General features: G+C 40.5%; 2 protein-coding genes across 3 annotated transcripts in view; one reads left to right on the top strand and one right to left on the bottom strand.

The window, feature by feature from the left end:
• The window catches only part of gstcd (glutathione S-transferase, C-terminal domain containing), a 59,502-nt gene extending 39,001 nt beyond the window's left edge, over positions 1-20,501 (bottom strand). The window contains exons 1-5 of the mRNA XM_074629282.1: positions 20,379-20,501; positions 19,857-20,297; positions 16,994-17,452; positions 15,276-15,545; positions 9,613-9,706 (exon numbers count right to left, since the gene is read on the bottom strand). Coding sequence (XP_074485383.1) covers positions 9,613-9,706; positions 15,276-15,545; positions 16,994-17,452; positions 19,857-20,285 — 1,252 coding nt within the window. The 5' untranslated portion in view covers positions 20,286-20,297; positions 20,379-20,501. The remainder of the gene's footprint in view (positions 1-9,612; positions 9,707-15,275; positions 15,546-16,993; positions 17,453-19,856; positions 20,298-20,378) is intronic.
• An 870-nt stretch (positions 20,502-21,371) lies between these two features.
• ints12 (integrator complex subunit 12) lies at positions 21,372-27,093 on the top strand. 2 transcript variants are annotated; one of them, XM_074629281.1, is made up of 7 exons: positions 21,372-21,695; positions 23,112-23,338; positions 23,482-23,643; positions 24,000-24,181; positions 24,322-24,481; positions 24,604-24,747; positions 26,288-27,093. In XM_074629281.1, exons 2-7 carry the CDS (start codon positions 23,183-23,185, stop codon positions 26,849-26,851), a joined length of 1,368 nt encoding a protein of 455 aa, XP_074485382.1. In that variant the 5' UTR covers positions 21,372-21,695; positions 23,112-23,182; the 3' UTR covers positions 26,852-27,093. The 2 variants fall into 2 exon arrangements, with proteins under 2 accessions (XP_074485382.1, XP_074485381.1); XM_074629280.1 differs by having other exon boundaries at positions 21,373-21,695; positions 23,175-23,338.
• Positions 27,094-27,099: the final 6 nt, after the last annotated feature.

Genomic DNA, 27,099 nt, shown 5'->3' with positions numbered 1-27,099 from the left:
AAACAAAACTAAGGAGACAAATGAATATTCATGATATGACATTTGCAGGGAGCTCATCATAGAGGCAGCCAGTGGCTCCGCATTTAAATGGGCACAACTCAAACATCACTGCAAATAGTGAAACTCTGCGGTACTCCTCCAGGGAGTCTAGATGTGTTTGAACTTGAATTGTAGAAATAAAGTGCCAATTATCCCTCTAATTGGGAGTAACAAAGCTGGCTGCCTGTTGTGCCTGGTCCCATGTTTACCGCGTTATCTTTAAATCTCCAATTTAAAGGCTCTAATGAGTTCAATTAATTGAGAATGAGGGGAGTGATTTGGAAGCCACAGCCTGCTGTTTGGAGCTGTAAGCTCAAGGGAATGAGGTGTTAACCAAATGCCAGCACACAGTACAAACAGATATTCCCTGCTAATGTTCAATAACAACATTTTCATCAAATCACATCTATGTGTTTGTATTATTAACATGTGCTCTCGGAAAAAAACTCTTTGATCTCTAGTTTTAATAACAGGCAATTTACCTTTAATTGTACATACAAGATTGACAGCTTTACGTGCTTTAAGCTGGTAAACACACACACCTCTCCTTGAAGGCAAACAGAAAATCTGAACACTTTCACATGTGCAACTTTTAGCCATGGCTCTAGGCAATGTCGGTCTGTCGGACGATTGGTCCACCACAGACAGAAACTAGGGCTGCCCCCTCTTAGTCTATCAGTCGATTAACATTGTTTTGATCTTGGTTGACTAAGATTTCATTTGTTGATTAGTTGTTTTTTAAGCTTTTTATTCATGCAGAATGACTCATTTCCAAGAAACTTATGAGCACATCTCTGGTAAACACAATATTTAAAGTGGTGCATTTGTGTGATTCTTTGTGGAGAAACTCAGTTTCACAGATCTGTCGATTAAATTAACTAGCAGGAATTGTCATAAATATTGTACAAACATTGATTGTCCTCAGAAGATGAAGACTACTGATCTTGGTGTTCCCCTGAATTTTCATCCAACAGTCAAAGTCTTTACTTATCCAGTGAAACATCTCAACATCTCAACATCTACTAGATTGATTGACCCAATTTTTTTTGCACAAACATTCATGGTTCCCTGTCAGACAATAAAACAACTTTGATGATCGCTTCACTGTTCTTCTAGCACCACCGTGAGGTTGATATTTGTGGTTTTGAGAGAAATTTCTTGACAAATATGGGATAGATTGCATTGCAATTTGGTACTGAGCATAGACTGTATATAAGAAGTGGACATAGTCACCGTGACGCCACCCATTGGGTTGTGGACTACGGTTTTGAAGCCTCAAGTTCAGCATTTTGGCCATCGCCATCTCAGTTTTTGGCTGATGCCATCTTGGTTATTAACTTTCATGAACTGAAAACACACTGTGAAAGGGTTAAAGTTCTAAGGCGAAAATACGGACAACTCACAGATCAGACAACGGCGTGGTAGCAACCTGTCATCACAAGGTAGCCACGCCCTAAAGCATCCCCTGCTTTATGGTCTATCTGACTCTAAATGGGACCATAATTTACTAAATGAACATCATGCTGTATTGAAGAAGACTTGAAACTATAGCGATTGAGACCATAAACTCATGTTTACAATGTTTACTGAGGTAATAAATCAAGTGAGAAGTAGGCTCATTTTCTAACGGACTTCAATCAGACTTCTTTTTGCAACCAGAGGAGTCGCCCCCTGCTGGCTATTAGAAAGAATGCAAGATTAAGGCAGTTCCGCATTAGCTTCACATTTCCAACCACGGAGGTTGCCCACTGGTACTGAGGTTCATGTCCTTCTCAATTGTAATAACGTTGTTGGTGCCCTCACTTTTCATCTAGCACCACCATGAGGTGAAAATTTGTTCCGTACCTGGTTTATGTTCAAATCCCTGCAAAGCTAATATCATTACCATCAGCTTCAGCTATACTTGGTGTTTAGTGCTAATTAGTAACTGTCAGCATGCTAAACTAAGATGGTGAATATAGTAAACATTATACTGCTAAACATCAGCATGTTAGCATTGTCATTCTGAGCATGTTAGCATGCAGACATTAGCATTTAGCTGAAAGCTCCACTGTGTCTAAGTACATCCTCACAGAGACGCTAGCATGCCTGTAGAGTCTTTTATGGGAGAAATATAGATATCCGCTCTCCTGTCTCAAGGAAATGTTAAAAAAGGGTTCAAGGTTTGTCTGGCACATTTGCTGTAGCAATTCCTACTAATCTTCCTTTGCAACTCTCAGATTCCTGGATCAAACATTCTATAAGACGCTCTGACGCAGAATATTTTATTCATTACAAGCATTTGGAGAGGGAGAGTTGAATTTTTGAAAGTTGACAAGATCAGTAAGTTACTTAGAGTTAGGAAATCTGTCTCTCATGAACTCAGGCTTACATCAACGAGGACTGGTCTAAGTAGAATTTGTGTGCACATAGAAAGTGTCTGAGGCAAAAACCCACGCACTATCTTCCATCTAGATTACCCTTGACATTTGTCTGACAGAAGCCTAAGGATGGCAAGCACCTTTTGACAAGAATCCGACAGGCAGACACTTTTTTTTTTTTAAATTATCTTGCCTCGACTTTGCCCATGTCACTTGTTTTGAACTCACAACCCCGAAAAACACTATCGCATTTACAAAAGAACACAGAGGGGAAAAGGGAGAGAGAGACTCAGTCAACCTAATCTCTCGACTAAGCTTGTGTGGTAATATGCAGGCCAGCAGTTAAACTGATCTGTGACTAAGCCTGCTGTGTTTTTCTCAGCAGAGCTTCATTCAGCCTGTCAGCTGGACAGCAAAAAAACAGCCTTGTACACAGAATCCAATTCTGTTGGATGACTGAAGTGTTGTGCAAAAGCTCCACGGGTAGGACAGGGAAACGTGTTTGTGCTCAGACTGAGTCAAATCAAAACATTTCAATCAACCACATTTCTAGTTTCTCCTGGAATTGGATGTATAATGACTTATATGTGTGGTTGATTTACTTAGATGTCAAGTCAATAAAAAACATATTTGCTGTTGCATCCATGCCAGTAAGAGTGAGAGTATGGATTCATTTTAATTGATGACTATGGTCTATTGTATCTTAAGAAAAGTTAACCTTGGATTCAGATACAATCAAATCTAATCCTTCATTCACTACTGAAAGTTCATGACCAAAGGTGAGGGCTAAAATACAGGCAGGTGGGTGAACATGTTAGCAAACAGTTGCCCAGCAGACACAGAACAACATTATATATATTTCATTTTATGTTGTGTTTCTGCCAAATAATTCAAATATTAGCTCTCCTTTTAGACCTGATTTAGTCTCCACCAACTCCTGAGGGAAATATCTGGCTCTTAAGCTGTTAAATGTTGCACTACACTATGTTCATCAGCTTAAGAGCTCCACAGAGCTGAAGGGAAGTGCAAATCACATTATCATTTGATCCATTGTTAATACAAAAATATTGATTAGAGCTGCTTTAAATCTGACTAGGCCAGTGGTTTGCAATTCGTGGACTATGGCCAACAGACTGTCATATGATGTGAAATTCAGTTAGGTTTCAGTGGAACTCCTGCTTGAATTCAGAAAAATACATTTAAAGAGGACCTATTGTACTTTTGTGCCTTTTCTCTTACCTTTAGTGTGTTATATACTTTTTTGGGCATGTAAAAGGTCTGCAAAGTTTCAAAGCCCAAAGTTCAGGCCAAAGGGAGTTACACCCTACAGAAACACTGCTCCTGAACTGCCTGAAATGCCTTGCAGGAAGTCCCGCCTTTTCTTCCGTAACGTGGTGATGTCACCAAGTAACACATTTGCATAATACCTGCCTAGCGGCTAGTTTGGCACGCCCTCAAACAAAGCTAGTTAGAGTGGAGCTGGAGTAGAGTCCAAAGAGTTTGGTTCAGTTGACCAATCACAACAGAGTGCGCCAGCTGAACAATCAGAGCAGACTGGGCCGACTCTAGCTCAAACAAAGCGTTTCAGATATGGCTGCCCAATTAATCGAAATTCTATCAATTTTATCACAATTCCATATTCTTATTTCTTATTTGTATTTTTACAAATACCTTACACTGATTATAATCAGATAAAACACTATGCAAACTGTGACGTCTGACAGTAATGAAATGTCACGATGCGCTTACAGATCCTCTTAAAGAAACAATCCTCAATAAGTGGCAAAATTAAATCTTTGCAAGGTTCCTTATTAAAGTTAACGATAATGCACTAGAGTGAAGTGCAGCTGAGAGAAACTGTGCTGTTTCCTTAGGGCGCCTGCTCAATATGTAGTCTAGGAAAATTAAGGAAATGTTAAAGGAAATTCATAAATCTGGACTTGAGTCAAAACCAGCTAATTATCTTCATCTAAGTTAAATAACAGTGAGATGATATGCCTGAAGGGAAATCACAGCCATTACAGGCAGTGGATGAAACGGATGAAATCAACACCGCATCGCTGCATCAGAGCACATTTAACATCTTCAAATCAAAGTCAGAGAAAGAAAAGAACATATCCGCCTACATAATAAAATATCTGAAAGTTGTTGTTGGATTGATATTCCATCTTGATGCATTTTACAGACAAATCTTCCTATTCCCACAGCAATATGGTAAGCATCTGAGGGGTAACTGGAAACTAAACATGACAGATGTTTAACTGCTCATTAGACTTGTGCACAGTGCAGAAAACAAGCAAAGCACCGAGAAGTGTGGGCCAAGACTTCTGGTGTGGCCAACATTTCTATTGGGATCTGAATTACAAAGAAGATGATGATGTAGGAGGAAGTCTGTGAAGGAGTACAAAGTTTCAGCTCAGCTGAAGCAACATAGTTTCAAAAAACACCTTTTAATTCCGCCTCAGGATGCTGTGAAATCACTTAACACTGCTTGGCCATTATATTGCTGAATAGCCAATTACTGCACCGATCAACCCGTACAAGCGCTACTATCAGCACTACTGAGTTTTAGCATCTTTCAACAAGGTGAGAATATGTCAGCGTTGGGTTTACAGCTTGTTTTCGCTGCCCACAAGTGGCCAAAAAAGTCAGGTACTGCAGGTTTAAGAAGACCATATAACATACAATGTATAGCATATAAAAACAGAGAAACAGATTTCTAAATGTTCCTTTTTGAGAGACTTTATGGATGGAAATTCAAAATTTGACTGAATATGGAGGATGTTCAAGGAATAGTTCAACATTTTGAGAAATTATTTGCTTTTTTGCCAAGAGTTAGATGACAAGATCGATTCCCCTCTCATGTCTGCATGGTAAATATGAAGCAGCTGGAAACAGCTCTGTCCGCCAGCTGCCAAATGTGAGTAAATTTAGTCTTTGGCGAGTAAATTATGTGCACCCGCCACACTGGCCGGTAGAAAATAATTTCCTACATGCGCTGGAGAAAGCTGCTGGGAAGTTGATTTACCTCAAAAAAATTATCCGCTGATCTTATCCGCTGATTATCTGCGTCTCTTTCCCAATTGAAGTCTATGGGAAAAAGTCTGTCCAATGGTATCACGTGATGAACCTGGAAGGTGTAATTCCACCATTTGGCCACTACAAAATTTGGCTTCAAAATTCAGTGCTCATCCTGGGGGCTTGCCTACAAGTAGCAAACTCCTTTAAGGAATAACTCAGTGCGTAAGTTGTGTGCGTAACGTTAGCGAGTGTCGAGAGAGAGAGAGACAGGATGTTGCATCATGACTGGGATAAAAACTGTGATAATATATCTACAAATAATCACAAGGTACTGTCCATTGTTCAACTTTTTCTTCTACTTCTACCAAACCACAACAAAAGAAAAGGGGAAAAAACACACTAGTCCAGTGTGGAGTTGCAATCTCAATCACATCTCTGCTGTAGTCGAAGCAGGGAGACAAGAGACAAATGGAGCCAGTTTTCACTCCAGCGGTTCAACTTCTGTCATACTCTTGTAACCTAAGAAAAAGACACGGGAGCTCATCTCATCTCCTTGTACCAAAACAACCCCGGAGGACCGAACAGCAGCAGGTCTCAAAGCATGACAACTATGTAGTTTCCACGCCAGCCCTCCCCTTTTTATGCTCAATTGTCTCGCTCACCCCTCTTCCCCTGCCTTGTTTTCTCCTGATAACCCTTGTCTCTCTTCAGGCTGTCTCACCACCCTATCTCAATCTCACTGTCACACACTCCATCATCCTAACCCGCTTTATTCGCTGCCTCCCCTCCTCCCTCTATTAAGTGAAGCGCTGCAGACAAGACGTTGGCTGCTCTATACAATGGCCCCTGTATTCACAGGGCTGTTTACGTGTCTGCAGGCAGGGGGGCAAAAACGTAAACAGCCCTCATGCACAGAGGTCCCTTTGTTCCTCTACACATTGTGCATACCTGAGCGTCAGTGTGTAGGACTTGTTACCATTAAAATGTCAATTAGTTGGGTCAACACACTGGATCAATGTATAAAATAAGTGTTTATCATAGTATATAGTATAGTAATGAATGTGTGATTATCTTACACCTGTTTTGTAGAAGTAGATATGAACTACACGTCTGAAAGAAACATACAGCGAAGTTTTAAGACAGTGATAAGAGTTTTTATAGTTTTGGGTCTATATCAGAATAATGGATTTCAAACTACCACAAGAATAAAGTGCAGCTGTAAGGGCGTGTGGAGGTCTTCACATCCATACTGGCTATGCAAATTGTAGTCTCTTCTACCCTTCAGGGGTCTAAATAAAAAAGGCTTAAATGTGTTCATTGATGTAAACACTCAAATTAAAGCTGAAAGTCACCACTTCTTAACATTGTTTCACTTTACAGCCAATGCTTTGGAGTACGAAGCCAGAACAAACTATCCAAATACTATATATGCACTTACATGAAAAAAGCCAAGAAATAAAGCAGCTTTCAAAGACTAGCGTGTGTTATATTAGTTTTGCATGTATGGAAATATGTATGCATATGTAAGGGAAATTGTCCCTGTAGTACGTGTGGGCATGTGTGCAGCCATTTGTGTATAGTGGAGGTAGATAGATGGGAAAGCCCACGCGCTGGGGTTCAGTACAAATTGTCTGCCTCTTGTCTCTGCTCCTCTTTAATTACACAGCCGTGAAACACAGGGGCTACCTACCTACAACTAATACCGCAGAAGGACGTATCAACAGTGCCGTTTATCATGCAGAGTGCCGACAAAAGTAGGGCGGCTAAAATGTAGTCTCTCTCTCATTCTCAGAATAGATACGCTGCCCACATCATCAAGAGCACTTCTGTCTAGATGGCAGTGGGGTTTTTTGGGAAACAGATGATTAAGTTGTACAGTGGAAATAAATGAATAGTCTACAAATGGCTGTCAAAATTACAGCTAGCACGGTGCAGTCAGAAAATAATAATGATGTTTTTTATTGTGTTGACTCTAATCAAGCACTTTGTACTTGAAATGACACAGGGACTGTCAGGTTACTACTACTACTACTACTTTTGTTTTACTACTAACGGTTCACTCAGTTTTACTACATGTTAGAAAATGTAGCTTTTAAGTTTCACTTTTACAATATAGTAGGCCCCCTACTGACCCACAGTGCTTATAGCGTCGGATGACGCCTATTTAATGGCCTGATAACAGTCGAATCGGGTGGTTCATTTTAGAACAATGCAGAAGGGCAATGATCCCAAATGTACAGACAAGGTAACAAATGAGCTTTTAAAGAGTGTCACTGCTCTAATATTGCTGAATTTGCTGTATATGTATCTCCAATTAATAAAGTAATTAAACCAATTAAAGCTTTTGAATTAAAGTCATACCGGATTGAAGTGTGTGGAATATTCACACCACCAAACACTTGATTTCACAAAAAATTATTTGTGGTGAATGTTGTTTGTTGAGTCAATAAAAAAATACATACCGACGTGGTGATATTCATTATTAGTGCTGCTTTCATATAGATTTATCTGCCAATTATTATAATAATGATTAATAGTCGCTAAAATGGCAGATAAAATGTCAGAAAAATGCCTGTTAAAATTTCCCAAAGTCAAAGGTGATCTATTTAGAAAGCATGTTTTATTCAACCAAAATATATATGACAAAGAAAAGCATCAAATCCTCACATCTGAGAAGCTGGAATCCGTGAATGTTCTGCACTTTTGCTTGAAAAATGACAAAAACGATTAATCGACTATCAAAATAGTTGCCAATTAATTTCTGATTCAAATAATCATTGCAGTTCAATTAATTAAAGCTAAATAAGTAAAAGATGGACTGCAAACTGGTGATTTCAGTGAGCAATGAAACAAAACAAAACACTTATGACATCTGTATTCAGAACTCATTTAGTTGATTATCTCCATTTAACCATTCTCTGTAATTGTTTTGTGAAGCAGTGTAACCATCGGTCTAAAAAAGTACTATAGAAATAAAGTTAAGCTTATCATACAATTCTTCTTGTTTAGAGTCAAAGTTATACTGAAGCTCATTCACAGGACACTACAGGAGGTAACGAAGTGCAAAGTAGGCCTGCACTAACACAAGAGCCGAGAGAGGGAGGAAGCTGAACTTGCGGTGCCATATACATGCATATCTTGATAATGAAATACCTCTGCAGTTTCAATTTCCTGTGTTCTCTGATAAGTGGAGGAATAAGCGATGAGAATCAACTTCTGCTTGTCACAATTTTCCACATAACTGAAAAGGACGGGAAGCAAGAAATGAACGCATAACGCAGTGATGAAGAGAAAACGAAACGTCTAAATATTCATATTATGTATATATGTGTGTCTTTATGAACCCTCTCCGTTTCCTTATAAACAATAACACTGATAGATTACAGCCGCTCCAACGCGTGCATTCACACCATTTAGCATCACTGCCGACAGACATCTCACTAATAATAAGAAAAACAAAGCAGGCAAGAGAAATGGAGAGAAAGAAACATGGAGATTTCTTCTTTCTGCTTCACCAGTGCCACCTGGGGCAGCAATCAACAAGACTTCCATTGCCTATTAGATACCGCTCTCACTGCAATCAGTAACCACTAAAGCATAAGCACAAGTTCCACGCTGCACATTAGTTGTTTTTGCCTTCAGTGTGTGCATGTTTTTTGCGGGTTTCTGCTGTGCCGAGTCTGTTTCAGTCACAGACCTATTCCACACTTTCGTTCCACAACACGAGGAGGATAACACATCGAGATTAGCACTTTAAAATTCATCATGGGGAGAAACATCCAGCTGAGGCTCAACAGAAAGCTCTGCAATGTGTCTAATATTTCTTCTTTTGAGAGGGGGCGGCAAGGTGCCACTGAAAATCACCAGGCTACAGTAGCACGGGAAGGTTTTATGCAAATATTTATGCACATTCCTCGCTCTTACTTCATACAAAGTATCAGTAGTGTTTGTTTAAGCTTTCACCAAGTAATAAGCCGAAAGAAAGAGGGAGTAGGTGTTATGCAGAGGCACACAGATTAAGAGATAGAGGAGGTGAAAATGATGAGAGGAGGAGGGTTAGGGTTAGGAACAAGAACAAGAAAAACAAAAGAAGAAGAAACAGGCCAAAAGAGCACAGAAGAGTGTGCGAGGACAGAAGGGCAAAAGGAAACTGGAGAAAGGAAAGAGCCACAAGGCAGAGATTTGACATTACCTTCAATGGGGTTGATAGCCCCTGGTAAGCTGTCCCATGGGAGAGCCCAGGCAGGGCAAGGATGAGGAGCGAAGACTGCCTCGATGCCATTTTCCTAAGGGGGGAACACACACACACATAAATACAACCGTTACCATAGAAACCCCTCCACAGCCTTGAGGTTCTGTGGTCCAAATGGTTCTAATGAAGCGATTCAAAAAGTACTATTCTTGAACAACCCCTTTGTTACCTCGCTCACGCTGATCTGAAGCTATACCTGAGGAAAGGCCGCCGCTGTGCTAGAGCACTTATTACTCTCTCAAGAGACAACACCACCACTACAGCACATACCCCTGCACATCCAATAATACACTTCAGAGAAGTACTGGAGAAACACTTAAAATTGAGGCGGACAAGGTAAGAAAGTGAATACAAGTAAAGCACTTTGGTTATTCTTCTCTCTTTGATGATAAGAGGGTTACAACAATAAGCAGGAGCACAGCCTATGAAGGCAGGAAATGGGTAGAGTCTTTATTGTTGCAAACAAATTAATGCAAAAATGTCTTTTGGGAAAAATATTTTCTAACAGCTGAACGTTTGCCTTCACATCAGTGGCCTTCCTATAGTGATTAAATCTGATAATAGGTCCTACATGGCCACCAATAAATATGAAATCGCCTCATGATTAAGACGTAAAAGGGGTGTGTGGTGCAGGCAAAATGTCATTCACATATTTCATAATTTCCAAGATATAATGGTATCTGACGATAACTTTACTTTACTTTACTTTGAAATTACACAAAAGTGATGCCTTATTCATGTTTTTTCTTTTAGTAAAAATGTTTCTTCAAATATTGTGTATTTGGTTATCACTAAGGCTGTCAAAGTTAACGCGATAACGCATTCACGCAAATTCGTTTTAACGCCACTAATTTCTTTAACGCATCAATTAATTAACATAACCCTCCAAACTTGCGCTAAATTTTGGTGAGGAAAACTGTCATGGCCATTTTCAAAGGGGTTCCTTGACCTCTGACCTCAAGATATGTGAATGAAAATGGGTTCTCTGGGTACCCACGAGTCTCCCCTTCACAGACATGCCCACTTTATGATAATCACATGCAGTTCATAGTCAAGTCAGCACACTGACACACTGACAGCTGTTGTTGCCTGTTGGGGTGAGTTTACCATGTTATGATTTGAGCATATTTTTTATGTTAAATGCAGTACCTGTCAGGGTTTCTGGACAATATTTGTCATTGTTTTGTGTTGTTAAATGATTTCCAATGATAAATATATTCATACGTTTGCATAGAGCAGTATATTTGCCCACTCACATGTTGATAAGAGTATTAAATACTTGACAAATCACCCATTAAGGTACATTTTGAACAGATAAGAAATGTGTGATTAATTTGCCATTAATCACGATTAATCATGGACAATCATGCAATTAATCGTGATTAAATATTTAAATCGATTGACAGCCATGGTTACCACAACAATTGATTATGACAATGCATCATTTTGTGATAACTGACTGAAACATCTATATTACACAAAGACAGTATTATAGAGGTGCAATGGTGTTGTACAGTCCTTGTCAGTATAGCTCATATCATAGCATATTGCCCGGGCCTATAGTCACAGCAAAGTATATACAGTTAAATAAATAAATAACTGGAAGATATACACTGAGACCCAACAAAAATATGAATACTTAAATTATGTAATGCAACGTAATACAACCAGCTCTACAGTAAACACTATTTTACTGAAAATATTTCATTTTTGATGACACTACTACTTTTACGAATTAATCTAAACAAGTGATTCTGATTTAAACTAATCCAAAACACAATGTGTCTACAGCAATGGTCCAAAATGATTGTTAAGTTAACTGTATGTCTAATTCTATTTTTAAAAAATGTTTTTGAGAGGTACAGGGGCCCTGTCTCTCTCGGGACTGTGACGCTCGATGTAGATGTTGTTTTGTTTTGTTTTGTTTTTTATGTTTGTTTCCATTTGTTTTATGTATTAAGATGCTTATTTATGTGCAAAAACATTAGGTTCATCATTTAGGTCATTTAAGTTATGGAAGAGTGTAGGACCTTATAAGTGTTTACTTCTGCCTACTCCTTTTCGAACATGTCATATTTATTTATTTACTCAGTTTATTCAGAATTTGCTGTATATGTTTGCTCTTCATTTTATTCCTTTTTCCTGTTTTGTTGTCTTATTATTTGTTACATGTTTAAAATAATCTAATCTAATAAATAGTACTGAATGTAGGTAAGCCATTAGAATGTATTAACATATTTAAAAGTTGACTGTGCAAATGAAAAAGATACAGTGGATGCTTTCCATAATGGCAGCCTCGGGCACATTCTGGCAAGACAAAAGCTGAAATAAAGATCTGCACAAAAGGACGAGCAGCAACACTGCGGTTAAAAAGATCACGCATTGACATCTGTGCTGCTTAGGCCACATTTTCACGATGCACCAGTCATATCCTGAAGGTGCATTAAGGTGGACACTACATTCAAGCTGGGAGAGAGGAGTCGTAAATGACAAGCAAGGGCCGATCCCTTCTGCCCAACCGAGGACTAAAAGGAGCCAGTAACCTGCCACACAGCTGGTTAGTTTCAGCCCATAAGTTTCCACAGGGACAGGGACAGACTTTCAGTAATCCCAGTTTCTGGGACGCCGGCTTTCCTGTGAGCCCCATTCTGCCTCGTCTCTCGCTCTCCCTCCCTCTGTGTGTTTGTTTCTCTCTCCTATCTGTGTGAATGATGTGCTTCAGTTTGTGTAGCCTGTCTTTTTTCTAGGTTACATTGTGGAGAGGAGGTAGTGAGGTTTTTTTGGGGGGAGTTTTTCCTTATCCAAAGCGAGGGTCAAAAAAGACGAAGGGGGCGTCATGCAGCTACATTCTCTTAAATTTATTTTGTATTTTCTCTTATTTTTCTGTTAAGAGAAAAAATAAGAGAAGTCAACTGCAAATGCACCAAACGTTCTTAACCATCCAAATCTGCTTTTATCCAAGTGTGCTGAATGATGAATACCACTTGATCATAAACTGGAGCGTGTGGCCCATTGTTTACTATCAGCATAGGTAACACCACCTAAACAAGGGCAGCTTTTGTGCCGTGTGTTAATACTGACACATGGCCAAGAATTGGAGAGATGCCACCAAAGGAAGGCTGTAAGAAGAAGAAGAACTTCAGCAGTAGTGAAACTGAGGTACTGTTAAATAACTGGTGTTACTGGTGTTACTGGTGTTACAGGAAGATCAAAAAGCATCTAAGAGCAGTATACAAGCAATTTAAAAGATGAACGCACGCAATATCATCCAAGAGTTTAGTCTTCATTGGGATCACTGGACCAATAGTATTTCATTAGCCCACAAATGTAATAATCAATCATTATAATTACTCTAAAATATATAAGAATCTAAATTTGATTATATAATATTCATGCGTTTTTTTATGTTCCTCAAATTTGAATTGTATGTTTCCTTGCGTTGGACGAACAATTTGTAGACTGTGAAAACAAGAGTTTTTTTTCCTATCTTGGTAAGAGTGCTCTCGAACACTTGTGAAATGTTCTCTTACCTAAAAGAAGAGGAAAAATAAGACATTGTTGAATCCCAGGGTACCAATGGGTACTAACAAAATAAGAACAAATTGTGGATAGGAACAAAAATAAGAGGAAATTTGTTCATATCGCTTCCTGCATGAGGCCCAGAGTGTCATATCTTGTACAGATTGTAAAGCCCCGCTGAGGCAAATTTGTGATTTGTGATATTGGGCTATATACTGTAAATAAAACTGACTTGACTTGTCAACAGAAAATCCAAGATTTCCCTGAAATTTCATAGATTGAGTTGTTATCTAATGCTAGAAACTATATTTAAAGACCCGTCAATCAATTTGTCAGTGACGTCAGCCAGGTTTTAGTCTCGGGTCTTGAATGTTTGGTAGCGGGGCAACACTTTTGCTTACATTTGGATCACAGGTTGCGCCTCTACAGCTCATTGCACACAGGCAGTTTGACTGGCATGCATCGGTGTGTGTTCACTGAAGTGAGAAAGAGGGAGAGTTTATGAGTCATTTATATTGTGGATAGAGTAGCCAGGATGAGCCTGGTGCCTCTGGTTAGCAGCAGTGAAGGATCGCATGTCACCGCGTCAGACGACAGACCTCTCTGTCTCCATGTGCTTGCCTTGAGACGCACCCAGTCATATATGAGGACTTATGCGCGCACACACGCACGCACACACACACACACACACACACAGGCACCTTGGCCAAGCAACACAACAGCTGCAGTGCAGACATGTTGGTGGCGACACGCAGCCATCCTTATAATCCCTCTAGGCAAAGAAAGAATGGTGGCCATTGTGTGTGTGTGTGTGTGTGTGTGTGTGTGTGTGTGTGTCGGTGTGTGTCGGTGTGTGTCGGTGTGTGTGCGTACACACATTCCTTTCAGTTTTAATGTCTGATTTCAACCTGCCATGAAAACTGTCATTTGTGCACATCTGTGCCTAAATACATTTAATCCGGCAGCATGGCATGTTTAAAAGGCACATCCCATCCTGGCCACCCAGCTCACTCAGCCTCATCCAAACTCTCCAAATACTGCTTTCTCTCTCTTCCCGTCACTTCAAAAAAAACAAAACACATTGTAATAGACACTTAGCCAGCAGGAAATCACACACATATCTCTGCTGAGAGAGCAGAGCAACAAGGCCAAGAGAACAGTCGCAAAGCTTAGTAGTGAGAGGTTAGTCAGGGCTGAGGAGACAGTCTCCTATTAAAACAGCTGGGCCTGCTTATCTCCTTCTGGAGAAGCAAGTAGAGAGAAATGTTGCAGGGGCAATATTTGGTGTGCTATAGAGCTAAGAAAGCTATAAATTTGTGTGCCTGTGTGTGTGTGTGTGTGTCTTGGCGATGCTTCCTGAGGGAACTGCATTTTAAGAGCGTGGACACATTACGCTACTATTGTGTGCCTTGTTTTCTCTTTACACTAAGATCTTCGGCCATTACTATAAACTACTTAGTCTGGCTATAAAGCTTTGTTTTGCTTTGGACTGGATTCATTGTTTTTATTGCACCTGAAATGAGGATAAGCTGAATGTGCACTGTCTGCACTATTGCAAGTGGCAACAGGATCCGCTGATAATACTGAATTGTGCATTTTATAATGCACCGAGGGCGGTACAACACTGTTCAAAATAAAACAGATTCTATTATTCTTTTAAGGCAAGTCACTTTTTTTTTGTGAGCTTGTCTTGACTGATAAAAATGTGTGTCATACAAACAACCTCTGTGAGAAGAAAAGCATGTATACAGACAAGCAGCCCCACTTAAAAATGTTAATTCTGTGACTGAATGCACTTAACGTTAAACCACTGGCAGAAAGACGAAAAATTCAGCAATTAAGAAAGTCTGCCAGAAGCCAAAACATTAACTCAGAGCTACACTCTTGAAGGCACCATCAGCAGAAAATGGGTGCATGAAATTACAGGGATAATAGTTAACAACCAGTTGGAGCTTTCAAACCCTCTGTCTATCTGTAGTGCGAAGGGGAGACAGCTGCTCAAATAGTGTGAGAGCATGTTTGCAGAGTAGACCACAGAGAGGTAAAACATGATGAGAAATAAGTAAGGAAATGTAATAATTTACTTGAAGTTTAGTCATTGTGGGCCTGGGGCCACCGACAAACGGAAGCTGCGTGGTCATCTCCTGGCCTTCGTCTTGCTCCAATAGGCTAGCTGGGTTGTTTTCTGCTGAAGGCCCTGGGAGGCCGGACGTGGGAAGGTGGGGGATGGAAAGAGCCATCCCACAGGCCTCGGCTGCCCGAAGGACCCCAGGTACTTCCTGAACGCGGCCGTACCAACGCAGCAGGTGGGGGAGCTGATGTAGAGTGCTCGCAGCGTGGGCTTGGAGGGAACACTATCAAAGACAATAAAAGAGAAAAGAAAGAAAAAAACAAACAAACAAGGAGATATTGATTAAGTGGCTCATCTGACATGTCATCTCCAGTGGAGCGAGATGTCAGGTTCCACCAGAATTCACTCATCACACTGGCGGACGGATAGACACGAGGGGGCCCGGCAGGGAAAAACATCAAAACAGCGTTGGCAGGTGGGGAGGGTAAAGACACAAACAGAGACATGATCAGAGGCGCGGTGTCACCGTGTGTGACTATGTGTGGAAGACAGGAAGAAAGAAAGGGAGAGAGGGACACAAGCACAGAGGGAGAAGAAGGGGCACTCTGCAGTGCGACGAGTGGGTGGAGTGGAAAGGATCCGTCGTGGCGGCCGCATGTTCCGCGGACAGTGATGGCCGTTAAGAGGAGACACGCTAGGCTGAGTGTGAAACTGGAAACCACTGGAGCACAGCTGACTACTAAAAGCCTCATTGTGAGAACTCGAGTTCATTCCCACAGTCGAGGAATGGTTGGAAGCGGCTGACGGGGTGAAATGGAGGTTGAGACCCACTTCACTGCCCCGACAGTGCAGCATTCCTGATCAATAACAATATACCACTGAACTAAATAGACGCTCCGCTGAAGATACTTTAATTGCTGCTACCGACTTTACTTGTAAAATATGCAATCGTTCAATGTAATGAATATTCAGAAAAGGAGCTTTTGAAGTCTTGCAGATTTTTTTTTTTTTTTTTAAAGTTAAGAAGAGTTTTAAGGTCAACATAACAACCCACCAATACTTGATCTGTTGCAGAGAGAAAACCGTTCCCAAAAGGAAAGTCATTGAAATGCATTCCAACCTGCTGCATTTGAATAGAAACCCTCCCATACACTGTTATCACTCTTTGCCAGGTGGCTCTAGACCACCTTTGAGAGCACAACCTGTGCCAAGTAGTCTGATGCAGCGAGTCTTCTTAACTCAAGTTTCTGCCTGGGTGGATCTGAAAGGAGCTGGGTGTACTGCCTGCTCACCCTGACCGGAGTGTCAAAACCATAAGTTATGCATAATTTGACCCGTCATCATAATATAGACATTAAAAAGACAGTAAATACACGTAAGGGGGGGGTCTGTAGCCTGAATGGCACCATCTGTATATGAGGTGACATCAGACTTAAGTTATGTATGCTACTCTTTATGTTGAGACAACGCCTTGAATGGCTACACTTGATTTCTCAGGGCACAATAATGGTTTTTTTTGCTTACAATAAGTGTTGCAAAGTTCACAGTGTGTCGATGCATTTAAAGTATAAGGCTTAACAAGGAAATATAGCCATTAATACTAACATTAAATGAGCATTTGACGTGTACTCATTATGCTATAACTTAAGGCAGAAATATGAGAAGGGTCCTTAGCCACAAGGGTTCATTACAGACAACACTCAAACATAAATCAAACTCCAAGGCCCTTACCGCGTACTGATAGATGCAGGGCAGCAGCACCACATCAGTCAGAGTGAAGTACAGTCCTTCAGCAAACACGTGCTCCAGCGGAGGCAGGTCTGTGGTCTTCACTTTCCTGATCTCAGAGCTCTCTCTGGTGGTCGACGCTGGAATTGAATCCACAGACAGCTTGGCCAGAGCCGCCCTGAGCTCAAGTCCCTCACTGACCTGAGGCGGCTGTCCGGGTTTGGACTCAGAGTCCGGGTCCCCCTGGCCTTCGGGGGACTCATTCTTTTCGTTCCGTCTCTGCTCTTGGAGTTTCTGTCTCCGTATCTTGTCATCATTGTGCACTTTGACAGGCTCCGCTAGCCTTCGCTCTAGGGTGAGGATGGAGAGAGGAAGCTGCTGATATTGATCGGTGGGATTTCTGAGGTGTTCTTCAACAGCAGAGGGGATGCCAATTTCACACAGTCTGGTCCACTTGCTCACCTGAGAGTGAGGAATGAAAAGATGTTAGAGGTCAAATGAGGTCTTTAAAAGTGCTCAAAATTGAAAGACACTAAATAAAGTGCTATCCTATCCTATCTCATCCTAACTGTTTATTATTGTGGTATGTTATATTTATGTGCGTCTAAGTATAATGTTGCTGATACTGTGACCAAAACCCTAATCAACATGCTGTAACTAAAAAGAAATCCATAGACCCTGGTCATATAGTGTGGTCATTATAGCAAAATAAAAGTTAATTTGGACTAAAAAACTAAAAAACTAAAAAACATTGAGGACTTGACATTTCATCAGCTGAGGAATTAGTACAGAATTGAGAACCACTGATGACTTTACTATTTAACTTCACCTAGGACATTACTGGTTAAGAACTACTCAACTGTACCCTGAGATAAAGTTGTGAGGCAATTATTTGAGTTTTGTTAGATGTGTGAGTTTATAAGCAGTTATAGATTTCCAGAAGAATTTCCTTGGACGACCTACTCTATTGAAACCCAACTAAATATGTTTTAATTTTTCATTTATTGCATGTTCAGCTGACATGCAGTGCACTGACTAAAAGACTAGGTTGTACTAGCAATTAATCACAATTAATTATTTGGAAGTAATTTGAACACTGTCAATTTCCCCTGTGATTACAACCAAATAAGAGCTGCAACGATTAATCCATTCAACTATTAAATTAATCGCCAATTATTTTGAGAATCGATTTAATCTGTTTGAGTAATTCCAGCTTCTTAAATGTGAATATGTTCTGGTTTCTTTACTCCTCTATGACAGTAAACTGAATATCTTTGAGTTGTGGACAAAACTAGACATTTGAGGACATCATCTTGGGCTTTGGGAAACAGTAAAGGACATTTTTCAACAATTTTCCGACATTTTACAGATCAAACAACTAATCGATTAATCGAGAAAATAATTGACAGATTAATCAACAATAAAAAATAATCGTTAGTTGCTGCCCTAAACCAAATTATGTCCGTTTTCAGTAACATTCTGGTGAATGTTTGGTGCATCAGTTCCTTTAAAGGAAATTATGGAACCCATAAAATGAAGTGTTACTGGTATTTTGACACTATGCACACTATGTATGGATAGTATCCTATCACATCTCAGGCATTGCGTTTTATTGAAATTGAGATGTGGAAGTGAAACATGCTCAGACTTATTATAAATCACAATGTGTACAATATGGATTCAAGCAGTAATGCTGTCATGGTGCTGGCTCCAGAGTACACATGCATACATTGAGTGAGTGATGCTGAGTTGAAGGATCAAAACTTTAATAAATGCCACAAGCCGAAATGCAAAGGTCTCACAATAAACTTGTTTTTAGTACTACCAAGTGTTGCTAAAGTTTCAACCCTTTAAAGCATCCTTCTCCGTAAACCAGGGGTCAGCAACCTTTACTACCAAAAGAGCCCTTTTAGGCAAAAAATAAATAAAAAATCTGTCAGGAGCTGCAAAACATTTGAGCATTGTGATGAAGGTAACACAGTTTATAGTCTAAGTATATAGTATATAAGTCTAATGCAGTGAGGGCCAAAGAGCAAATGTACTATGAAGTATTAGGGCCACATTGAGGGAAAAAACATCTGAGATTTACAGAATAAAGTCATAATATTATGAGAAAAAAGGTGTAATTTTATGAGAATAAAGTCATAACTTTAGGAGAAAAAAAGAAAATAACACGTAAAATTACTACTTTATAATATTATGACTTTATTCTCATGATACTGCGACTTTTTTCCCTTAAACTTATGACTTTATTCTCATATTACGACTTTTTTCTTGTAAACCTTTGACTTTATTATAATATTACGACTTTTTTTTCGTAATCCTATTATGACTTTAGTCTCGACATCTCAGATTTATTTTTTTTCCTCAATGTGACCCTAATACTCCGTCTTACCATAGACCTACAACAATGATAAATAAAAATGAAAATGTAAAAAAAAGACAATTATTCATTTCCATTTTTAAAAATTCACAGGGAGCCACTGGAGAGGAGGTGAAGAGCCACATGAGGCTCCAGAGCCACAGGTTGCAGACCCCTGCACTAAACCTTGCAAGTAGGTGAAGTTGTGCTAGAAACCCCCACTATGACAGACGTCAGTGGACTTTTTGTGGACTTTGCTCATGTGTGTCCCTGCTTGCCACTATATGTGCAATAACATGCTGATCACTCTGTGCAATAATTATATAATTATCTGACTGACACTTTGTGCAATAATCTGGCAAAACTGTCATCTCATCAATATACATATTGTATTTTTATATTTTTTATTGTATTATCTTTTTTAGCCCCTATGGGATTGTCACAATCTAATTTCGTTGTACTACACACAATGACAATAAAGGGCTTGAATCTTGAATGACTGACCTCAGCACAGGCCTTCAGACAGGTCTTCTTGAATCCCAGCAGTGCAGACACATCATTTCTAGAAGGGTCAGCCTCCAAGGTCTTGTTGATGATGTGTCTCAGGACCACAGCCAGACCTGCCCTGCAGAGCATCCCAGTCTCATCCAGAACAGCAGGCAGACGGCAGCCCCTCACCAGCTGGGGCAGATCCTCCAGCTGGATGTCAGACACATCCAGACCCTCTGGGAGCCTGATCCTCCTCAGGGACTGATGGGAGCTGCTGGCAGGTTTGGTGGAGACCAGGAACACTTTGAAAGACTTGCACTCGCAGTAGGACAGCAGGAACAGGGAGATGGAGGTGTGCAACGGGAGACGAGGCTCCTCATTGTGGGAACAAACTTCTAGGAAGAGGGAGTGATGTTGATGCTTCACCTCTGAGTGCTTCATCATAGATAGATAGTACTGTGAAGTGGAAACAAGAGGGAAGTTAACAAGTAATCATCGTAGGAAAGCTAACGTAAAATATAATTAATAGATACTTACAACTGTTTCAGTAATGCGGGTATATACACCGGTATAATGTCAATAAACCCACGTTGTTATGGTCCACGCTTCCTAGTGGTGCTTCTTCTTCTTCTCCTTGTGTTAAAGACAGCTGAGCTCCACAGCGCCACCAAGTGATGTCACTAGTGATGGGAATTACGGCTCTTTTTAGTGAGCTGGATCATTTGGCTCAGGTCACCAAGAAGAGCCGGCTCTTTCGGCTCCCAAACGGCTCTTCATTTTACCACTTCTGCTTCTTTATAATTCAGCCAAATTTAGCTTTAGCTGTTTTGACCTATGATTAGTGTGTGTGCACATATATCACTTAAATTATTCAATATAATTATACTAAACCTTATAATTTCCAGAATACCGTAATTTGGTATGATCCTTGTCTGTCATAAGATAAGATAAGATATACTTTTATTGTTTCCGTGGGGAAATATTTCCTGGACTCCGTCCAACTGCAGTTACAAGCACTAAACAATAATAAAAGATTCCACACAAGACAGGGAAACAGTTCCACAGAAACAGATGTTTCAACACATACACAGTCCACGTACATAATGGCACATACTATCACACACACCATGGCAGGTATTGCACCCAGGTGGTGCTCTGCACCGTCTACCGTCTAGCCCATATTGCACAGACAATAGCCCAATATTACACAGATGCAACATATTGCACTGTCCAAATTTAACATATTGCACTGTCCCTAATTAACATATTTCACTGTCATTATGATAGCTTTATGTTACGAGTTGTTGAGGAGTTTAATAGTCATCAACTGATTGGTCGCACGGACGTCATTAACACAACATTCAGTCAGAGTCAGTGCATGGAGTGCCCGTGGCGCGGAGAAGATCATCCTATCATTCTGCCTTGAATTAAATAAAGAAAAAGAAAAAAGGAAAAAAACAGCTCTTGGACGTGAGCCGGCTTTTATCGTTCGCTTGAACGAGCCGGCTCTTTAAACCGGCTCGTTCGCACCGACACATCACTAGTTGGCATCTTGCTTTCGCTGCCTGCTGTCAAACCGTACGAATACAATTTAGATTACATAAAATTATACATGGTACATTATAATTATAAACGAATTTATAGAGCGTAAAGTTGTGTAATATATATGAAATGAAACAGATTTCCACACAAGGTTCCACCGCGTGTAGATTCCGGACATATTTAACAGTTGCACACAAGCTGTGTCCGCCGCCCCGGCTGAAGTGTTGTTCATCACCGTTAGTTGCAGTTTTGCTCACCAAAAACGAAACCACCGGGTTGAGGAGAAGGTTTTAACCAGCAGCAGAGTGTCAGGTAACGTAGTATATAACCGGTGAATGTGTCTTTATAGCTGACAGCTGACGGAGAAGGTGACTTTAGCTGCTGTGCTGCTAACTAGGACAGTGTTTCTGTTCCGGTTACACAGCAACCGACTCATTGACTCAGTGTTCAGGTCGGCTGTCATGTTCAGGACAATAAGGACTGTTTGGACTCAACCCAGAGCCAGAGGCTGTAGGTTAGATCCAGATCCACTCAGTGCAGCACACAGGTGTACAGTAAACACTTGAACAGCAGTCCTGGTCGACCTGAAGTGTCTTTCCTTCTCCTCAGAGCTGTTTCTGTGGCCTGTTTCTCTCTCTGTCCTCTACTCTCACTTCACTTTGTATTATCTTATCAATGTTAATGATTATGGTCATCATCAGTGACAAATGTCTCAGATATAAAAACAATGAGTACATGAAAGACACAGGGACTAGCCTGCACTGTGAACAACAGACACATTTACCAGTAAATATATCCTAAATATTTGATGTGGAGAAAACACGCTTGTTTTTTAATTTCACCTTTACCAGCTCAATCATGATGTAGCTGAATGCGAGGAGGAAACTGAAGACTGTGCTTTAAAGGTCCCATATGATGCTCATTTTCAGGTTCATACTTGTATTTTGTGTTTCTACTAGAACATGTTAACATGCTGTAATGTTAAAAAAAAACTTTATTTTCCTCATACTGTCAGCCTGAATATGCCTGTATTTACCCTCTCTGTCCGAAACGCTCCGTTTTAGCACATTTTGACGGAATTGCATCGGAATTGCATCAGAATTGCGTTGCTAGGCAACAGCTTGGGTCCATCTGCACTTCCTGTCAGCTGATGACATTCACATACACTGCAACCAGGAATAAACTGGGACACATTTAGAATGTTTACGTTTAAAACTGTGTCAAGGGTCTAATTATTGTATATTTGTGACATCACGAATGGGCAGAAATCCTGACAGCTTGTTTCAAATGCAGAGTTTCTGAGTGCAGGCTGTGTGTATTTCCTTGTGGATTGAGTGTTTCGATACTTTCACAGTATTATATAGGACTTAAGCCTGCTTTATAATAAAAAAACATGAAAATCTCACTTTTTTATAATTTATATGGGACCTTTAAGTAGCTGAATGATTCCAGCTTGAAGGCTGTAGATGCAAGTTTGTTTACCCTGTGGCACAGTGTGACTGTAGCAAAGGTCTGTAGTGATCGAGCCCTCGAAAAGACATGTTGTTCTTGGAATCAGTTTAGTGTTTTACTGTACTCTGTCTGTATTTAATCTCAAAGCTCTCAGCCAAGTCAAATGCCAGTCCAAGTTAGCACTGCAGTGTCTATATGGCAGCTACAGTTTTTGTTTTGTCTTTTTCTATTGTAAAAGTCTGTCATCTGTGTAACCTAACTTGTCTTCCTTTGCAGTGGTATTTGATAAAGTTGTAACTGAATCCTAAGAAGCTGACAAGATTATTTTATGATTACCAGTTTCTGCCATGGCTGGACCTGTCAGTCTGGAGCTGGATCCCATCTTCTTAAAGGGACTCAGTTACCTGCACTCCAAGAGTAAAGACTCAGCTGAGAAACTCAAGGCTTTACTAGATGAGTCCCTTTCAAGAGGAAGTGACTCAACTTACCGTTCATTACAAAAAGTAAGGAGTTCATCACATATTTCTGTTGATACATCCTGAGTCTTTATTTACGCTGTACCTCATTATCATTCATCTCTCTTTTAATTCATTTGGTGTGTAATTTATACAACTGAATGCCAAGTATTGTCATTGTGTATCCTCAGGAGATAGAGGTGTCCAAGGTGACTGTGTCAAAACTGAGCTTGAGTAAACAGGACTCCAAGTCCTCCTCAAGTTCCTCTTCCTCCAGCAGCAGCAGTAGCAGCAGTAGCAAATCCAGCTCGGAAAAGAGCAAGAAAGAGCCAGAGAAGAGAACTATTGAGAAGGTATGGGAAAAATAAATAGACACCAAAAATAAATTCAAAATCACAAAAAAATATGTCAGTGTTTTTGAGGCTACATTCACCATTGTTTTGCGTTTCTTTTGAAAAACTGTGTCCCAGTCATGTTTTGCTGCCTGTGAACATTGTGTTCCTCTGTGAAGTAGCACAGCATACATTGTGACTGTTATTAAGTCATGATCAAATGTAAAACAAAATATATACATCTGTCATTTTAGAATGAAGGTCAGAGCGCCAAAACAGTTAGACGGTAGAATAATCAATAAGCTGGCTATGAATTGACAGTGTTACTTGTGACATTGATGTCAACATACCTCTTTCTGTCTGTTACTGACTAACAGGTCAGGGTTGAGTTGGCTGAGGTGGACCCTCCGAAAAAGCCTCGTTTGGAGAAACAGGAGAATCGCTCTTCTCCAATTACCGTTCAGACGAGCAAAGACCTTCTGCCAAACATAAACGACTACGATGAGACCAATGCTGATGACTTTGCCATGGAAATGGGCCTGGCTTGTGTGGTTTGCAGGTACATCTTAAGTATTAGCAAATAACCTAAGATTCAGGATGCATTCCAGTCTTATTATTCATATTAATTCAACTTAATCTTTGAGCATAGAAAAGGTCAACTTGGGTACTAACATGCAACATTCATTTCCATTGCCAAAGACAAATGACAGTGACCATGGGAAACCAGTTGGTTGAGTGCCAGGAGTGCCATAATCTGTACCACCAGGACTGTCACAAGCCCCAAGTGACAGACAAAGAAGTGAATGATCCACGGCTCGTGTGGTATTGTGCCCGCTGCACCAGGCAGATGAAACGTATGGTGAGAAAAAAAAATTCCACTATCTACTTTGTATGTCCTTTTTTGTCAGTGCATCATCATAGATTATGTGATTATGTGGTATTGTTTCTGTTTAAAACTAAGTATGTTTGTTTGTCCACTAGGCCCAGAAACCTCCGCAGAAGCCATCCCCGGTATCTGCATCATCAGCGCCTGTTGTAAAAGACACACTGGTGAAAAAGACGGAGCTTAAAGCCAAACCGGACACAGCCAGCACCTTCCAAGCCTTCAAAAGAGCAGAAGTGAAGGTATGTGTTATTTAGTAATGGCTGTATGACACTTTTTGTATCCACAATAATATATTGTGCTACTGTGTCACCCTGAAATAAGATTCAGTATCCCTAAGTTATTACTGGTAGCAAGTGAGTGAGAAGAGGAATAGCTGTCAGTGTGCAAAACTGCTCTAAAAGGCAGTCGACATAAATCCCTCCAGAGGGAGAATGAGCAGAAAGTAAACATCAGACAAGTGACTTCTGCTGCTTAGATAGTGTTGCCGTACAATATCATTTCTCCAGAGGGAGAAAACTTTACTTTTACTTATTGGAGTTGACCGTGGGGTTATTTTGACAGCCTTTTAATGATTTAATTATTATTCAAGTCAGAGTGGGAGTTTTGCTCAAGTAAGCAAGTTGGGGCATTGTCTAGCTTGCAGGTAACCCTGCTATTGATTGAAATATATTGGTAAATACATGTATTCGCTCCGCTACGCAGCGATCGGAAGATAGGTTAAAGGATAAGGCTAGTTTTATTAAACAATGTTAGTCCGTCTCTGAATACTTTCTGACTTCCCTACCTTGTCTTTGGCACTCTTAGAAAAACAGGTCAAAAATATATAATTACATTTTATTAAATGGGTTAAGTAATTTCCTAAAACGGCAATGCACTAATAGTCTTCAGCAGACATTACGCAGGAATAAATAGTATATTTCCTGTGAACTATTTTCAGAGGATTAATACACGTTTGGTGTTCTCATGAGTGTTTCTTGGCTACTTGTGGTACTTGCTTATAGGTAATGGATCCGACTTTGCTGCACTCTCACATTTAAACACCTCTAAGTCTTGCTGATCCTGAGCTTGCATTTATGTGTTTCTTTTATTGTTTAATGGTGTATTCACGAAAAGTAACCTCACTTATACATGTACAGAGATATTTTGATTGAAAGCGAAAAGGTTACGCCCCCTTTATTGTGGTTGTAGACCATATTTCTTTTTTCTTTTTTTTAAGATTTATTTTTGCCATTTTACCTTGTATTAGATAGTGACAGTGATAGCTATGAAATGGGGAGAGAGAGGGAATGAAATGCAGCAACGGTCGGATTAGAATACCAGGCCACTGCGGTAAGGACTAAGCCTTGGTACATGGGGCGCCCGCCCCACCAGGTGAGCTACCAGGGCACCCCATAGACCATATTTCTTGATAATATATAACCTGAAGTAGTTAAAGAGATGGTTATACCAAAGCTAAATGATTGTATAGATATGTTATGCATCTACATTTAGATATTCCTCATGCCTTGAAGTGGTAAATGAGCTTCAGTTAATAATAAAACCTTACACAATATTATTTTTTGAAATGTCAAATATACTGACAGACCTAAACTATAGGCCTTATAAAGTAAACTGCTTTCATGAACACTGAAAATAATTTGTTGGTGTTTGACTCCAGAGATTTTAACGTCTTCTTAAAGTCTCAATTTCAAAACTTTATAAGTTATTATTGCAATGTGACAATGAAATCTCAGGCTCTGTTGAATTTGTGTTAATTGTGGTGACTGTTTATAATTCCAGGCATCCACAACATCAGCCAATCCCACCGGCGGCGGCTCCGCCTCCGCAGGCAGCGGCCTTACAGGCTGGGCTGCATTTGGCGCCAAGACGAGCCCGTCTCTTTCTGCCAGCTCCAAACTAGGTCCCTCGGGCCCAAGTGGGAGCCACAAGACGTTGACAACTCCCTCCGGCCAGAAACCTGCCGGGCTGTCTGGGCTAACAGGAGCCAAGTCGGGACTTGGGAGTGCAAAGATACCTGGGAGCGGCAATGGGAACGGTTCTAGTCAGGCGCCTCTGAAACCTCCTCCACCCCTGACTCTGGGTAAGCAGCCACTGAACCGCTCATCGAGCGGTGAAATCCAAGGGAAAGGGTCCACTCCGTCAGGGGCCGGCTCCCCGGGCAGCTCCCAGGCAAGCGGAGGAGGGAACGGAGGCAGTAACGGAGGAGGTAACGGGAACAATGGGAATGGGTCAAAGGCCGCCACAGGGGACAAAGCACCAACGTCCCAAGAGTCCCAGCTTATCGCCATGAAACGGTTACAACTGGTGAAGAAGAAAGCGGCGCAGAAGAAGCTGAAGAAATGATTGAAAGGAGGTGCGAGGGAGTAGAAAATAAACGCTTAAATTGTGCGGAATTAGTGCCAGAGCATTCTGTTTGTAGTAAAAGAGCATCTGTACATGAGTAACACCATCCAGTCAAATACTTGAATCTTGCTTTGTGTAAATGCTGCTGGACTGTGTACCTCGTTCTGTCCTAACAAGTCTAACCGTTGAAAAAGTAACTCACTTTTTATCAGCACGTCATTAAATCTCTTCTTACAAACTTGCAGCAG

Source organism: Sebastes fasciatus, chromosome 3 (assembly GCF_043250625.1).
Source record: "Sebastes fasciatus isolate fSebFas1 chromosome 3, fSebFas1.pri, whole genome shotgun sequence".
In the NCBI taxonomy this organism is placed as follows: domain Eukaryota; kingdom Metazoa; phylum Chordata; class Actinopteri; order Perciformes; family Sebastidae; genus Sebastes; species Sebastes fasciatus.
The sequence above is the reverse complement of the archived record's forward strand: the minus strand, read 5'-3'. Positions and strand labels throughout refer to the sequence as shown.

Coding starts and splice junctions, on each gene's coding strand:
- ints12 (XM_074629281.1), top strand. CDS start 23,183: ATGGCTGGACCTGTCAGTCTGGAGCTGGATCCCATCTTCTTAAAGGGA. Junction 23,339..23,481: donor CTTACCGTTCATTACAAAAA/GTAAGGAGTTCA, acceptor GTGTATCCTCAG/GAGATAGAGGTGTCCAAGGT. Junction 23,644..23,999: donor AGAAGAGAACTATTGAGAAG/GTATGGGAAAAA, acceptor ACTGACTAACAG/GTCAGGGTTGAGTTGGCTGA.